Raw genomic sequence first — 15349 nt, 5'->3', positions numbered from 1 at the left:
ATGAAAGAAGAATAAGATCCCTTCGTCTACTTTCTGATTTTCTGAATTCAAAAACACTCAATGATTTAGCTTGATGGTGTGGTTGCATATGCAAATTAGAAGGGAGGAAAGTGGCAAGCAAGAATTCAATACTACTACTACTATACTATACTACTCTACTATACTACTACTACTACTGTGTTTTCCTGAAAATAAGACCCAACTGGAAAATAAGCCCTAGCATGATTTTTCAGGATGTTCGCAATATAAGCCCTATACCCAAAATAAGCCCCAGTTGAGATCATCAGCCAGGTAGACGCATTGAGTACCATATTTTCATGAAAATAAGATCTAACCGGAAAATAAGCCCTAATTTGCCTTTTGGAGCAAAAGTTAATATAAGATCCGATCTTATTTTCAGAGAAACATGGGTATATTGCCTCATCATTTTTATTTTGAAATCCTGCAGACATACTAATACCCACATTTTCTACCACCACATTTGAAACTTTATCTCCTATAGACCTGGGGTATGTCCATCCACAAATCTTATTTAATTCTACATGTTCTTATCCTATGGCTTCATCCTATTGTTTAGCAAACTTTTGGCTACATTTTGCAAGGACAAGAAATTAGAGATACAGACTGTTTTTTAAATATTTGGCAGGTTTCTCAACAAATATCACTTAAAAGTTTCATTTTGCCTTCTTTATTTTTATACCAGGTATGATTGGAGCCAACGTGAAAGGACATAACTTGCCCTGTGAAAATCAGCCAATTACTTCCCGGCTGGCTGTAATATGTGGGACATCATCATGCCACATGGCAGTAAGTTCATGGTAGTAAATTACCAACTGTGTACATTTAGCTGATGAAAAACGAACCTTTTAACAGCTTTTAATTTCTGTTGTACTCTGTTTTGAATTGTGAGGATTTTGAAGCTATTGTTAACCTTCACAGGTTTATATATCATCATGAATTTTCAATAAAGAAGCAGCCATAATAATAGTAGGCAATCAGTACTATGGAAAGGGCATATATATAAAAGCAGTGTTAAAAATTATTCTACTCTGACTTTAACTGGGCATAATGAAATTATATCTGTGACTTGGACCCTGAGTAACCCTTGATGAGGGTTGATGATGCTACTCTATAATGGAATATTCAGTGTCTTTAGACTTTCATCTCTCACACCTCCTTACTTAATCAAAATAAATCTTTCTTTCTTGAGAGCTCTAATGATCTAAAATTTTGAGACAGATTATGGCTCCAAAAGAGGCAGGATAAGCCATTTTTGCTTCCATAATTTTTCTCAGTGAATTAGTGCGAAAGCTTTTCCCTGGAGTTTTAATTACAGCTCAGAGTGTCTCTTTTTAAAATTAATATTGCTTAGCCTAAAATCAATCAATTTTTGTGACTAGCCTGTCTATCATTTTTTATTCATTTAGAAATTATTTATGAATCATTGGATGAAATTTAACGAAATTGATGTATATGCAGCAAAAATGGTTAGGTATACACATTCTCTACTAATTATAATGGAAACATTTTGTTATCTTTATATAAATGATGTATGTGGTATAAGTTAGAATTTTGTAAACTAGTTTGTAGTCACATATATATATGTGTGTGTGTATGCTTGCATGCAAGAAAAAAGCTATAATAAGGTATTACTTGCAACAATAGTCTAGTATAGTGGTGGGTTGCAGGCGGTACGCCCTGGTACGAGTGTACTGGAGCCTGCCAGAGCACTGGGTACTGGTACGGTGCTCTGGAGTGCCTACCCGCCCACCCGGGCTCCTTACCTGTCCTTTAAGCCTTTGGAGATTCTGTGCATGCACATGGCTCATACCGCGCCTGTGCGATGCTCCGCCAAGCAGCTGGAGCATAACGGAGGCTTGCGTAGGCATCACAGGCAGGTACGATGCATATGTGTGCCGCATGCGTGTGCCACACACGTCCATGTGGGCGACCATGTGGATCCGGAACCACCACTGGTTTAGTACCTTAGTATTCAATTGTAAAGAAAATGATTTTGATCCAGCTATTTAGATATATGAGCTTTTGCATGAATTATAGTTCCTAGCAAAGGAGAATTTGAGTCTAGATAGTTTTGTGTGATGAGAAATTCTTTCAAACTCTTTTGAACTTAAGTTTGGAATAACCCCAGGCCAAATAAATCCATCTGGAATCATTTTGATATCTTATCCCTTTTTCATCTTTCCTTTCTTATGGTCCTATCTCAAACTCATGAAGATAGTAAACAGGAGAGTTGGTAGCATTGAAGTTTTGGACTTGAGGCTTGAGGCTTGTAAATACACTTATGACTTACAACAGGTCATTTAGTGATCATGTGATTAAAATTCAGATGCTTGGCAACTGTTTCATACTTATGGCCATTGCAGTGTCCTGGGGTCATGCAATCCCCTTTTGCGACTTTCTGACAAGCAAAGTCAGGTGGGAAACCAGGTTCACACAAAATTGTTACTAATTTAACAACTGCAGTGATTCACTTAACAGCTGTAGCAAGAAAAGTCGTAAAATGGGGCAAAACTCACTTAAATTTCTTACTTAGCAACATAAATTTTGGGTTTAGTTGTGGTCGTAAGTCACGGACTTATACTGACAAGAAAGGACATATACTGACAAGAAACAAAGGGAAAAATGTTTTGAGCATTTAAATACTGAATGTTGCTCTAATATATATCTAGTGACTACTGAGTCAGCACTAACATTTCCTTGGTAGCACATAATCATCATAATGAATTTCTCTTAAAGAAAGTTGTTTGGTAGAAAGAAAAAAGAATGAAGTTTTCGTCGGTACATGTTATATATCACCCTATAATGGATAATTAGCATTGTGTAACAATTGCTATTGTTAAGGTTGCTGACTTGTTGTTCCAAGTAGAATTAATTGCATTGTCAGAATAGTCAGTATGGGTAATTGATTAATTATTAATTAGTTTATACATCATAGTTATATAGCTATCTATCTTACAAATTTATGACTCCAGATGTCACACAATAAAAGAGACAGTCATAAAAATTAATAATTAAAAATTCAATTATAACACAAATTAACTGATAACCAACGTGTTTTCCCCCAAAATAAGACAGGGTCTTATTTTCTTTTGACCCTAAAATAAGCACTTGGTTTTATTATTTTTGAGGTGCAGGAGGCAGCTGCTGCTGTTTTGCAAATTTTCAGGGAGTGCTTATTTTCGGGGGAGGGCTTATTTTACTGCATGCGCTCAAAAGCCCAATTGGGTTTATTATCCGGGGAGGTCTTATTTTCAGGAAAACTGAATAGAAAGTGACAAGCCAAATCACTTACATGTTTTCCAAGAAATACAACTGAACACAGTGGTAAACACTGACTTAATACTCTGTAGCTACATAACATTTCGTTATCTATGTTAAAAACATCACTTTTGCTGATCTAGCTTTTTTTAATGATTTTGAGTTTAGCATCCTAATCCTAACCCCTTTTTAAATTAAGAAATAAACCTTTTAAAAAATTAAACTAATCATTCTTCTGCTTTTTGGAATATTTAAGAAACATGATAGGTTTTAGACAATTGAAATCAAAAGCCTGGTTGGGCTTATTATCTGGGGAGGTTCTTTTCAGGGAAACAGAGTATTGTTATCTTTCTTACATACTTAATTTGCCTATACGTTTACTAAAATAGAATAAGACACTTTGCAGTAAGTCTACATCATGATTAGCAGATGTATTCATTGGCCCCCAAATGAATCTGTCTGCAATAATTGCTTACCCTGTTCAATTCTCACGATATAAAGAAAGAATGGACTAAACAAGCAATAGCAATACAGATGTAAACAGACAGGGATTTCCAAGACTTCCAGCATTAATAATCTTCATTTTGCTGAAGGGCACGTGCTGAAGGGTATGTGGACTAGTGCAGTGGTCCCCAACCCCCGGTCCGCGGACCGGTGCCAGGCCGTGGAGTACCTGGCACCGGGCCGCGCAGCGGCCGGGGGCCATGCAACGGCCGACTCTTCACTCATGCAGCGCCGTCGCCGGAGGGGGGAGCTGCACAGAAGCACAGGAGCAAGTGAGGCGGGAGGAAGAATCCCCCGCTACTACACCACCTCCGCCCCCTCCCCGAGTCAGCCGTCCCCTCAGTGAACGCCTCCGCCTCTTTCTCCTTTCTCGCCTCAGTCGGCTCGCCTGGAAGCGAGGCGAGGAGGGGGCGGACCATGCGCTGGAAGCGGAGCCCTTGGAGGCCCTGGCGGCTTCCCCGCCCGGCCTTGGCTTGTGAGAAGGAACGGCGGGAGAGGTAGAGAGAGAGAGAGAACGTCGGGCAGCCGAGGGCGGGGGGGGTCTTTTGAGGGGAGATGGGGGGCAGCGCACGGTGGAAAAGCGGCAGTCTTGCCCACCCCTTCCCTGCCTCCCGCCCGCTCCAGTTGCCGCAGCCAGGGGTGGGGGCTCGGTGCCTGAAGTCTCTTGCCTCTCTTCCAAAATTTCGCCAACGGGCATCGGTGAAGCGCGCTCTTTCTCTTCCTCACAAAACACATTTCCTTTCCCCCCACGCGTAGTTATTGGCGATATGGACTCTTGGAGGCTGCGCTCCCGGGTCGCGTTTCCTTTTTGCAGCCCACGAGAATGCCTGGTTCTGAGCCTCAAAAAACGAAAGTTCTCTTAAGGCTGCAAAAAGGAATATACTGTGGTCCTTGAAGCGCTTTTCCTGTTATTTGGACATTATATATAACGTATGTACATACGTACGGTATGTATATATGCATGTATGTGTGTGTGTGTATGTATGTATGTATATGTATGTATGTATGTATGTATGTAGTATGTGTGTGTGTGTGTGTATATATATATATATGTCTGTAGTCCATAATATAGTGATGATTTAAAAAAAAATTAGTTGAGCACATGGAATCTTTTTTCTTTTAGTATATTTTATATTTTGGAGGTGGGGGCCCACTTTGTTATTTAAGATAGTATCTCCTTTTATATATGGTAGTGAAGATACCTAATACTCCCACCCCCTATTTCCCCCACGACAATCAATGTGTCGTCGCGAACAACGCCTCCCCACCCCTGCGCGCGCTCAGCGGGCCACGGTAAAATTATCAAAGGCTGACTGGTCCGCGGCGAAAAAGGTTGGGGACCACTGGACTAGTGGGTTAAGACTGTCCCAGAGTTCCTTCCTTTTCTACATAAGGGGGAAAATAACACCAGGGATGGGATTCTATTAGTTTGGACCGGTTCGGGCGAACTGGTAGCTCCGACAATCATCTGGGTGCAAACTGGCTTGCTCCGATGATCAAGTGGGCTCACCTACCCCTGCACTTTACTAACCGTTATCTTCTCAGCTGAATGGCGCGGCAGAGTGGATTGCTGCGCTTCAGCTGTTTTCCTCCCTAGCAGCAATGTAGAAGGTAAGTATTCTCAAAAGTGTGCACGCTCGCGCAGTGTGAAGTGAACCATTTGTTTAACTGGTAGGATCTCACCCCTGGACAACACAGTGATGTCCCAAGGTTTTGGAGAACACCAAGCTGGAACCTTGTGTAACAGAATACAGCAGTAGCTTGAACTAGAAAGTAAAGTGGCTTAATAAACACAAAGATCCCAATTATCAATATAGATTCAAAAATATATCTGGCTAAATTAATCGGTCCTTTGGTCTCTACAATCCAATCACACAATTTCAAAGAACAAGGCCTAAAGAGCAATTTTCAGTTATATACTAAATGTATATAATTACTGTATGTCTGGCTATCAATAGAAAGTAGGTAATCACAAATGTAAATAATGTACAGAGGTAAACCAAATAAAAGGGCATTTGTCACTCATGCAGTTTTTTAAAAAAAGATGGATGAAGGATGTAGGAAAAAGTGTAGTAAATATATTAATTTGTAATATAAATTTATGTAAATTAATCCTATCATTTTTATTAGTTAAAAAGGCCTATAAAATGAACAGGCTGACTTTAAACTGATTAGTCTGATCATACATCTATGAATTACAACATTGTTAGAAAATAATATGAAGAATGTATGTATGTATTTGAGTTTTTGCCCATGAAAAGAAATAGCCAGAGTAAAGCTTTTGATTAAACAATAGTGATGATACAATATGTTGATGTTGATGTTTATTGGTCTTGTATGCCGCCCACTCCCAAAGGACTCCGGGCGGCTTACAATAAACAAGGGAAGGGGATAAATAGAAAACAACACTTTAAAATACACAACATTCACAGTTACCGTGGGGCTGAGTATTTCAAAAGCCCCCGGCCTGCTGGAGCAGCCAGGACTTAGTGGCTTTGTGGAAGGCCGGGAGGGTAGTAAGGGTCCAGATCTCCACGGGGAGGTCGTTCCAAAGGGCTGGAGCTGCAACAGAGAAGGCTCTCCCCGGGGAGTCGCCAGCCGACATTGGCTGGCAGATGGAATCCGGAGAAGACCTAACCTGTGAGATCTGATTGGCCTATGGGAGGTAATCGGCAGGAGGCGGTCTCTCAGGTACCCAGGTCCGATGCCATGTAGGGCTTTATAAGTAACGACCAGCACCTTGAAGCGGGTCCGGAGACTAATGGGTAGCCAGTGCAGCTCGCGGAGGATAGGTGTGACGTGGGTGTACCTGGGTGCACCCACAATCGCTCGCGCAGCTGCGTTCTGGACTAGCTGAAGTCTTCGAACACTCTTCAAGGGCAGCCCCATGTAGAGCGCGTTACAGTAAATTTTTGGGACTTGTGCAGGGTTGGAATTCTGAATGCATGGGTTTATTCACAAAATACAGATAGTCCTTTTCTTATGACCACAATTGAATCTCAAATTTCTATTGCTAAGTGAGATGTTTATTAAATGAATTTTGCCCCATTTTCCGACCTTTCTTGCCACAATTATTAAATGAACCACTGCAGTTGTTAAATTAGTGACTCGTTTGTTAAGTGAATATAGCTTCCCCATTGACTTTGCTTATCAGAAGGTGGCAAAGGATACTCACATGACCCTGGGACACTGCAACCGTCATAAATATGGGTTAGTTGACAAACATCTGAATTCTGATTACGTGACCACAGGGATGCTGCAATCATCATAATGTCAAATGTAAGTCACTTTTTCAGCATCACTGTAACTTTGAACAGACACTAAAATTGTTGTAAGTTGAGGACTTACAACAATTTGTATTGTCAAAAAAGATTCACAGTTTACAACCTGGCAGCCAGACAGCATTCATTTATTAGTCTTCTTAGGATAATTTTATAATTTCAGTGAGACCTTTGGGAAAGTATTGGTGTAAACCAGGCATGTCCAAAGTCCGGCCCGTGGGCCAATTGCAGCCCGTTTTCAAATTTTGAGTGGCCCGCAGCCTCTTCTCCCTGCCGGCTCAGCTTGTCACTCATCCCCTCCAGCTGGCGTTTTTTCCTTCACTGCACATTAACGTTAATGGTTCAAAGAATGTCAGGCTGAATGGTCGTCCCCACACATTTTCACCTCACCTGGCCCTCCTTGCAAAAAGTTTGGACCCCCTGGTGTAAATAAATGTGAGGTTCAAAATGGATGCCTTACTTTTCTGCATGTCAAGTTCCTATTAATTTATTGTTATTAACAATGATTCAAAGAAATCAAGTGGGACAGTGAGTTTAATGGAAATCCTAGTAGATTCCAGGAAGCTCACTGGTATCCATAGATACCAGTTATTTACCCCCAATCATAACTGGAACATTGTTATGATCGGAATTCCTATTAAAGTAATTCATAGCTGAGGCCATAATGTTATACACAACAACCTGAATAGGAGATAACTGAACACGCTTTTGGGATTGCGCTGTAAATACGTTTCATCCTTAAAATGTAAGTTTTTCTACCTTATTTTATTATAACAAGCATTGCAATTTTGTATTGGTGGAATCAAATCTGGAGTGAATATTTGAAAGGCTTTTGGTTGAAGGATCCTTTTATCTGTACCTATTTATACTGGGCCAACAACATAGAGCAATTGTATATGTCTTTTTAATGAGATATATATGCAGCTGCAGTTGGTTGAAATTAACTGTGCCTTTTTTTAATTAGGTCTATAAAAATGTAAGTTTATTATCCTCCATGTTTTTGTTAAAAAGTCTTTCTATACATTCTCCTTTGTATCCAGGGACCCCGAGGGCAATAGAGATGAATCATCAGGTTTAATTTAATGCAGTAGGAGAGAGACCTGTGTGGTCAAGTTGGCATGAAACAGTGGCTTTGATCTACTTCAGGTGCACTGAGCCCCAACCAGCCAGCAACAATAATATCTTTGTGAGATGATCAGAGCAGAGAATGAAATAGAGTGGTGGGGGGATTGGCCTGAATGAAAATTCAAGGCTTTCCTTTGTTGTGGTTCTGGCAAGCAAAAAAGTCAATTGTCAGGAGAAATTCAGCCAACATAAAACAGGGTGAAAGTGCAATGGTCAAGTAATGGGCTTCTTTCAAAGAATCTTAACAAGAAAGCATTCAAGACAATTTGATGGGTTCCCATATTTTCCTACAAATGTAGATGGGAAGTGCCGTGGAAGAATAGGGGGGTTGAAGATTGGAACTCTTAATCTGATAAATAGGAAGACTTTGGTAAGTTTATGTCCTTATAAAATTGTAATATGTAGGGTTTTTTTTGAAAAAAGGAAATAAATCTTGTTAAATAATGTACTCTACCAACTAGTAAAAAAAAACAACTCTGCAAATTAAATAAAGGAGGGTTTTCATCTTATCCCAGCCATTAGGCTTTTAATCATTGAAAGTTCTTAAAATTAATGTTCTGGTGTGTTTTTTTTAATGCATTGATGTAAGGCATTCCCAAATTGATTATAGTTTACTAGGGAAATTTAAGATTGCTAAACAAAGATCCCATCTGGATTGCTCTGTTGTGGAGACCAAAATTACTCTCTGTCATTCTGAAAGCAGAAAGAGACTTGTGTCCCGCTCTCCCCTCCTGTTCTTTCTTCCATTTAACATTTGTATATTTGACTGATCCCGATTGTTAAATTTTTATTAGTTATAGCCGTGATGGCGAACCTATGGCCTGCCTGCCACAGGTGGCATGCAGAGCCATTTCTGAGGGCACACAAGCTTCAGTGCCCCTGTGCGCACTGGCCAGCTGATTTTTGGTAGTTTCAGGGAAGCCTCCGGAGGGCGAAAATCCACCCAATGCGCAAACTGGAAGTTTGGGAACAAACTTTTGGTTTGTGTGTTGGGCTGTTTTTCGCCGTCTGGAGGATTCAGGGAGGCCTCCTGAAGCCTTCGGAGGGAGAAAAATGGTCCAATGGGCAACCTAGAAGTCTATTCCTGAACTTATGGTTTGCTTGTTGGGCTTTTTTGTGCCCTTCCCAGGCTCCTAGAAAGCCTCTGGAGCCTGGGGAGGGTAAAAAACAGAGTACCTGGACCACTGGAAGTCGAAAATGGGCTATTTCCTGCCTCCGGAGGGCATCCAGGGAGGGGGGAGGGGTTTTCACCCTCCCCAGGCTCCTAGAAAGCCTCTGGAGCCTGGGGAGGGTAAAAAACAGACGTACCTGGACCACTGGAAGTCGGAAAATGGGCTATTTCCGGCCTCCGGAGGGCATCCAGGGAGGGGGGGAGGCTGTTTTCACCCTCCCCAGGCTCCTAGAAAGCCTTTGGAGCCTGGGAGGGGGAGACAAAAATGGACTTACTGGGCCCACCGGAAATCAGAAGATGTGCCATTTCTGGCCTCCAAAGGGCCTTCAGGGGGGCGGAGGAGGCCGTTTTCACCCTCCCCAGGCTTCTAGAAAGCCTCTGGAGTCTGAGGAGGGTGAAAAGCGTACCTACCAGCCCCCCCCCCTGAAGTCTGAAAACAGGCCATTTCTGGCCTCCGGTGGGTCTCTGGGGCCTGGGGGAGGCTGTTTTTGCTCTCCCCAGGCTCCGAGAAAACATTGCACGCATACGCAGGGCAGCAGGGGGGGCAGTCCCGCACGCATGTGCAGGAAGCACAGGGCCAGGGGGCATTAAATTATGGGGGTGGGCACGCAAGCGCACACAATAGTGTGGGTGTGTGTTCTTTTGGCACCCGAGGTGAAAAAGGTTCGCCATCACTGAGCTATAGGTTGTGATGAAGGACTGGTATGATTTATTCTTACTTACTGTACTTTCCTAAAATTGAAAAAAGATGGTTTCTTATGCTGAGGTTGGAGAGAACATTATGACATTGGATTTCTCTCTAAATTCAGAGACTTCTGTCTGATTTTAGAGGGCAAAATCTGACCTAATATGTTCCCTGGAGGAATGGGCTTAGAACCTCAAAATATGTGCTCTATTTTTACTTTGCAAAATTCCCTTATGCCATAGAATTATTTTGTGATGTTGCAATAGGGTTATTATTATTATTATTAGCGTATGGCACGTATTAGCCAAGGATCACCGACGTGGCTGGCTGCTTCTGTGAAAGGAATTTTTTGGGGTGGTACTATTTTACCTGTGGGCTGCCTGAATGCCGGTAGGCAATCGGGAGAGGCTCTTTTTCTGTCCCTACATGGTTTATTTGCTCATTGGAATCGAGCCATTGACCTGCCAGCCTCAACGGAGCGCAGGCTCAGCATCTTACCACGTGAGCCACCGCAGCCCCCTGCAAAGGGTATTTTCTCATGAAAAAGAAGCAGAAAACCTCCTTCCAATCTTCCAATCCAGTTCAAACACTGCTTTTTTAAAAAAAAAAATAGTATTCAACTAATACTGTGTTCAAGGAATCAAAGATGGTTATATGGAGTTTAAATTATTTTTCTTAGAACCATATAAATAGCTTTCATTCTCTCCTAATTTCAATATTGTTTATTTGTATCTCATACTTATGTTTTCTTCTAAGCATGCATTTACAAAGTTCATGCTGACACAGACAGAAAAGGACAATTGTTAAATCATGCAATTTGTGCAGGCACTCCACCCAGTTTCTGAATTAAGTCTGTGTTTTCAGTTTGGAGCTGATGACTTTTGGCCTGAAAATCTTGCAGTAACTTAATTTTCTTTGATTTTATCTTTTGGACTGTTAAAAGGTCCTCTTAAAGATCAACAGGATATAAGAACCGAGGGATTGCTTGGGTGAATTTGTGTATTATAAATATCCCCAAGGTTCTCAGTTTAGTTCAAAGGGATGTCCTTTGCCTAGTTTTGTTTATATCTTTTTAAAAAACAAACTCCAAGCAATTGTGCATATTCTGACTTGGTTGATTTCCCAGCGTCTCACACAGTGCTCTTTTTGCTCCACAATATCCACCCAAGCTGCCAGCTTTGTTTACACAAATAGAGTCTGGAGCACGTTTTCAGCCCTAGAGCTTGCACAGTACGTGTCTTTCCAGAACATCCTGGGGTGGAGACCGCAGAGGCATGCTGGCTCAAAGTGTTCCTACAGGCTGATTTCTGTAATCTCAGTAGGAGCCAGACCAGCGAGTGGTTTTAGTATACGTTGGCTGCAATTTGATGGCAGAACATGCCACATTGCAAAAGCATCAGGCTTCACAAATCATTATTGAGCCGAATTTCTTGGCTGTGCTGGGAAATGTCCGCATAGAAAGGAAACACATCACAACATGCTGCTGAATTTGATCGTATATGTGGGCAGTTTTCCCCAGGACCCACTCAAAATCTGCATGGTAGATTTTCATGTTGTATTACTCACGTTGTATTGTTCACCAGCTTTTATGTTAGGCAGTTTAAATGTGTGATCTCCAAGAGTATGGAGTCAAATGCCTGGAGCAAAGCATTTTTCAGTCAATTGGCCATAACCCAGTAATTCACAAAAGCAGCAATTTGTTGTCCCCGACTACATTAGTACAGTGGATGGTGGATGAAGTGAGAAGTGCTGCCTTGAAAATGAAAATAACCCCTCCCCAAAAAACTCATAAAAATAATGCAGAACCATGAAACTACAATTATTCAAATCCTGGTTTTTCTCAGTATTCTGTCTAAAGTAATAGATGAACGTTCAGATGTGACAGAGCATAATTTAAACTATCCTGTAATTATTTGTTTTAATATAAATATACATGAATATTATCACATTGCCAGTGTAGAAATAAATTGGTTTGATACTTAGCTGAGATATTTTGTTTCCTGTTAAAAAAAATCTGGTGTGTGTGTGTGTGTGTGTTCCCAAATATGGAAAGTTACACAGATTTTTCTCATGAATAAACATTTAAAAAGAAAATCCTCATGGAGGATTAAATATGCATTAGATATACAAAGTATCTTGTATTAAGTATATGCAGATGAAGTAGTTATAAATATGCCTTTTGTAGCAAATCCAGTTCATTTGTGCTTTGTATGATTCCCTCAGGAAAGCAGTACTGATAATCTTCAACTTACAACCATTCATTTAGTGACTGTTTGAAGTTACAACGGCACTGAAAAAAGTGACTCACAACATTCATTGTCCTAACAACTGTCACATTTGTTACTGTAACTGTCACATGGTTACTGTATTTTTCAGACTATAAGACGCTCAGAACTATAAGACACACCTAGCTTTTGGGGAGGAAAACAAGAAAAAAAAACTGCCTCTGCCTCCCAGTAATTTGCTTCCTTGCAGCAAACAGCAGCTTCAGCATACCCTGATTTAGCATGAGTAGCTGATTGGTGTTTGGCTTGTCCTCCCAGAATACCAATGATCAGGTGTTCCAGGCTGTGGGGATCGCTGCTGCCTATAGCCGTCTCCATGTGCCCCATTTTCAGTCTCCATGCATCCCGTTTTTGGCCCGTTCCAGACGGGGGCTGTTGTTGTCGGGGATCGCTGCTGAACGGGACACACGGAAAACAGGATGTGCGGAAGCCAAAAATGGGAAGCATGGAGGCTGAAAACAGGACATGCAGAGGCCGAAAATGAGGCACACGGAGGCAGCAATAGTCAGTGGCAATCCTCGGGAGGTCAATAAAACTGTGAATCAGCTGTTTGTGCTAAATCAGGTTGTGCTGAAGCTGACCAGGCTATTTGCTGTTTGCTGCAAGATGAAAAATTGCTGGGAGGCAGAAGGTGAAGGGTGGGGTCCGGCAGGTGGGCGGGGCTTCGACAACATTTGCTCTATAAGACACACAGACATTTCCACCCACTTTTTGTGGTGGGTGGGGGGCGAGAAAGTGTTCTTAAAATACAGTATATGATCAAATTTTGGGCATTTGACAACTGGCATGAATTTTGGATGATTGCAGCATCCCAGGGTCATGTGATCACCATAAGAGCCGTGGTGACGCAGTGGTTAGAGTGCAGTACTGCAGTCTACTTCTGCTGATTGCCAGTTGCCAACAGTTCGTCAGTTCAAGTCTCAACAGGCTCAAGTTTGACTCAGTCTTCCATCCTTCTGAGGTCAGTAAAATGAGATTGTGGGGTGGCAATATGCTGACACTGTAAACTGCTTAGAGAGGGCTGTAAAGCACTGTGAAGCAGTATAAAAGTCTAAGTGCTACTGCTACTGCTATATGCAATCTCCCCACTGGCTCCTGACAAGCAAAATCAATGGGGGGGGGAGGTTAAGTGGATTCACTAAACGACTGTGTGATTAATTTAACAATTGTAACACTTAACACCATGGTAAAAAAGTAAAATTAGGTACAATTCACTTAACAACCATTTTGCCTAGCAATAGAAATTTTGGTCCCAATTATGGTTGTAAATGGATGACTACTTTTATATTTCTACATAACATAGGAGTAGTCAAACACATAGCTATATCTTAGTTGTACTGTTTTGTTTCATTACTAACTGGGAGCTGCCAGATGGGACTTGATATACATGTACTTGCCTTGTTCATGAAACAAGAATCCAGGCATAATACGTAATCCCCTATATTTACAATTTTCCTATATTTTTCCACTGCTACTTCTGCCTTTTCTTTACACCCATGCAGTGAAATTGAAATCTTACCAAAATATATATAAAGATAAGGTATTAACAATAACACATTAGGTTGCTAGAGTAATTGTATTCTACAAAGGAATACTTGGTTTTTAAAATATCTTAATATAACAACTACAAAAATGTTACTAATATGCATGGTAGAATTTTTGAATAGTATAACGCCGCTTGTATGTACAGTAATGTCTGTTGTAAATAGTGCATTACTTTGGAGTACAAAAAGCCATTTCAGTGCACAGTACAAGACTGCCTGTAGAAACATACCCAGACAGCCCTTTGTGTTCATTTATCAAAGCTCTCTGCTTCTATTGCATTGCAGGCGACATAGTAAATATTAGAGGGGCAAAGGTTATTTTGTATCCAGACAGTGCCATTAACTGAAATGATTTTTTTAAAAATGAACTGCGGGCCTTAAAATACAAAGCAAAAATGTTATTCAAAATTGCCAAACTCCAAAACATTAAAGAAAATTTACAGATCTTGTCTTCTGTGAAACATTTGATATAAATTCATATATGGTAATAACCCTGCTCTTAAGAAAGCAGGAAAAGAACTGGACAGTATTGTTATTAGATATACTCACAACTTAATTGAGCAAGCATTTTAAATGGATTTCATGAATGGCTATCCACCTGGCGTGAAATCTCCAAGGCCTTTCCATAAGGCCCACCACTGGATTTTTTTTTTATGTTTTGGAGAAGTGAAGTCTGCATCTAGAGATCTGTAAATAAGTTTTACCAAATATACCAATGGCACAAAATTATGAAAAGCAGTTGTTAAATGTTATTTTGTTGGTTTTGACAGTATTTTAGCCTATCTGGGTAATTCTGAATCTTGACTATCTATGCCCTGATTAAGTATGAATTTAAAGTTTTATGAAAATCTTGATGGTATGATTTTGGAAAGAGAGATACCCAGGTGTAATTTACAACACTTTTAGCATAGTTGTTTGGAATATTTGTCCAATTACTCAAAGGTATAAACAGAAAAGTAAAAACTGGAAATCTACAATGTGGAGGTGATAGCTCACACCAGAAGAAGGTTCTTAAAGGGTTTGTATCAAATCCTTAAACAATTTGTAAAATATTTGACAGCTTATTATTATTTCTGTGGTGCTGCTTCTGTTTTTATGTGCATACATAAGTAAATTTTCTCTTGGATTTATATTAATTAGTGACCAGGTAAAACATTTCAAATCAGCACATACTTTTTAATGGAAATAAGAAGCACTAATAAAGGCTCTAGGGAAGCTATTTCAGCAGATCTGAAGACCGGCACAATGGCCAACAGATTGGAAAAGATCAGTCTATATTCCAATAACAAAAATGAGATGCAACAAACTAAAGTATGCAAACTATCATACACTATTCTTAGTTTCACATGCTAGCAAAATAATATTTATGAAGTGCTTTTATTGATATATTATTGCAATAAGAATGGTAAGTAGAGACTTTATTCATTCTTCCAAAGATACATTTAAATATATTTGAACCTATTTTCATTAGTAAT

At 40.4% G+C, this 15349-nt stretch overlaps 1 protein-coding gene across 1 annotated transcript in view; it reads left to right on the top strand.

Moving 5' to 3' along the window:
• The window catches only part of FGGY (FGGY carbohydrate kinase domain containing), a 191530-nt gene that overhangs the window by 83624 nt on the left and 92557 nt on the right, over positions 1-15349 (top strand). The window contains 1 exon segment of the mRNA XM_032217552.1: positions 704-818. Within this exon segment, the coding sequence (XP_032073443.1) occupies positions 704-818 (115 nt within the window).

This window comes from Thamnophis elegans, chromosome 5 (assembly GCF_009769535.1).
Source record: "Thamnophis elegans isolate rThaEle1 chromosome 5, rThaEle1.pri, whole genome shotgun sequence".
Taxonomy (NCBI): domain Eukaryota; kingdom Metazoa; phylum Chordata; class Lepidosauria; order Squamata; family Colubridae; genus Thamnophis; species Thamnophis elegans.
Note: the sequence above shows the minus strand (reverse complement) of the source record. Positions and strands in the feature narration are given on the sequence as shown.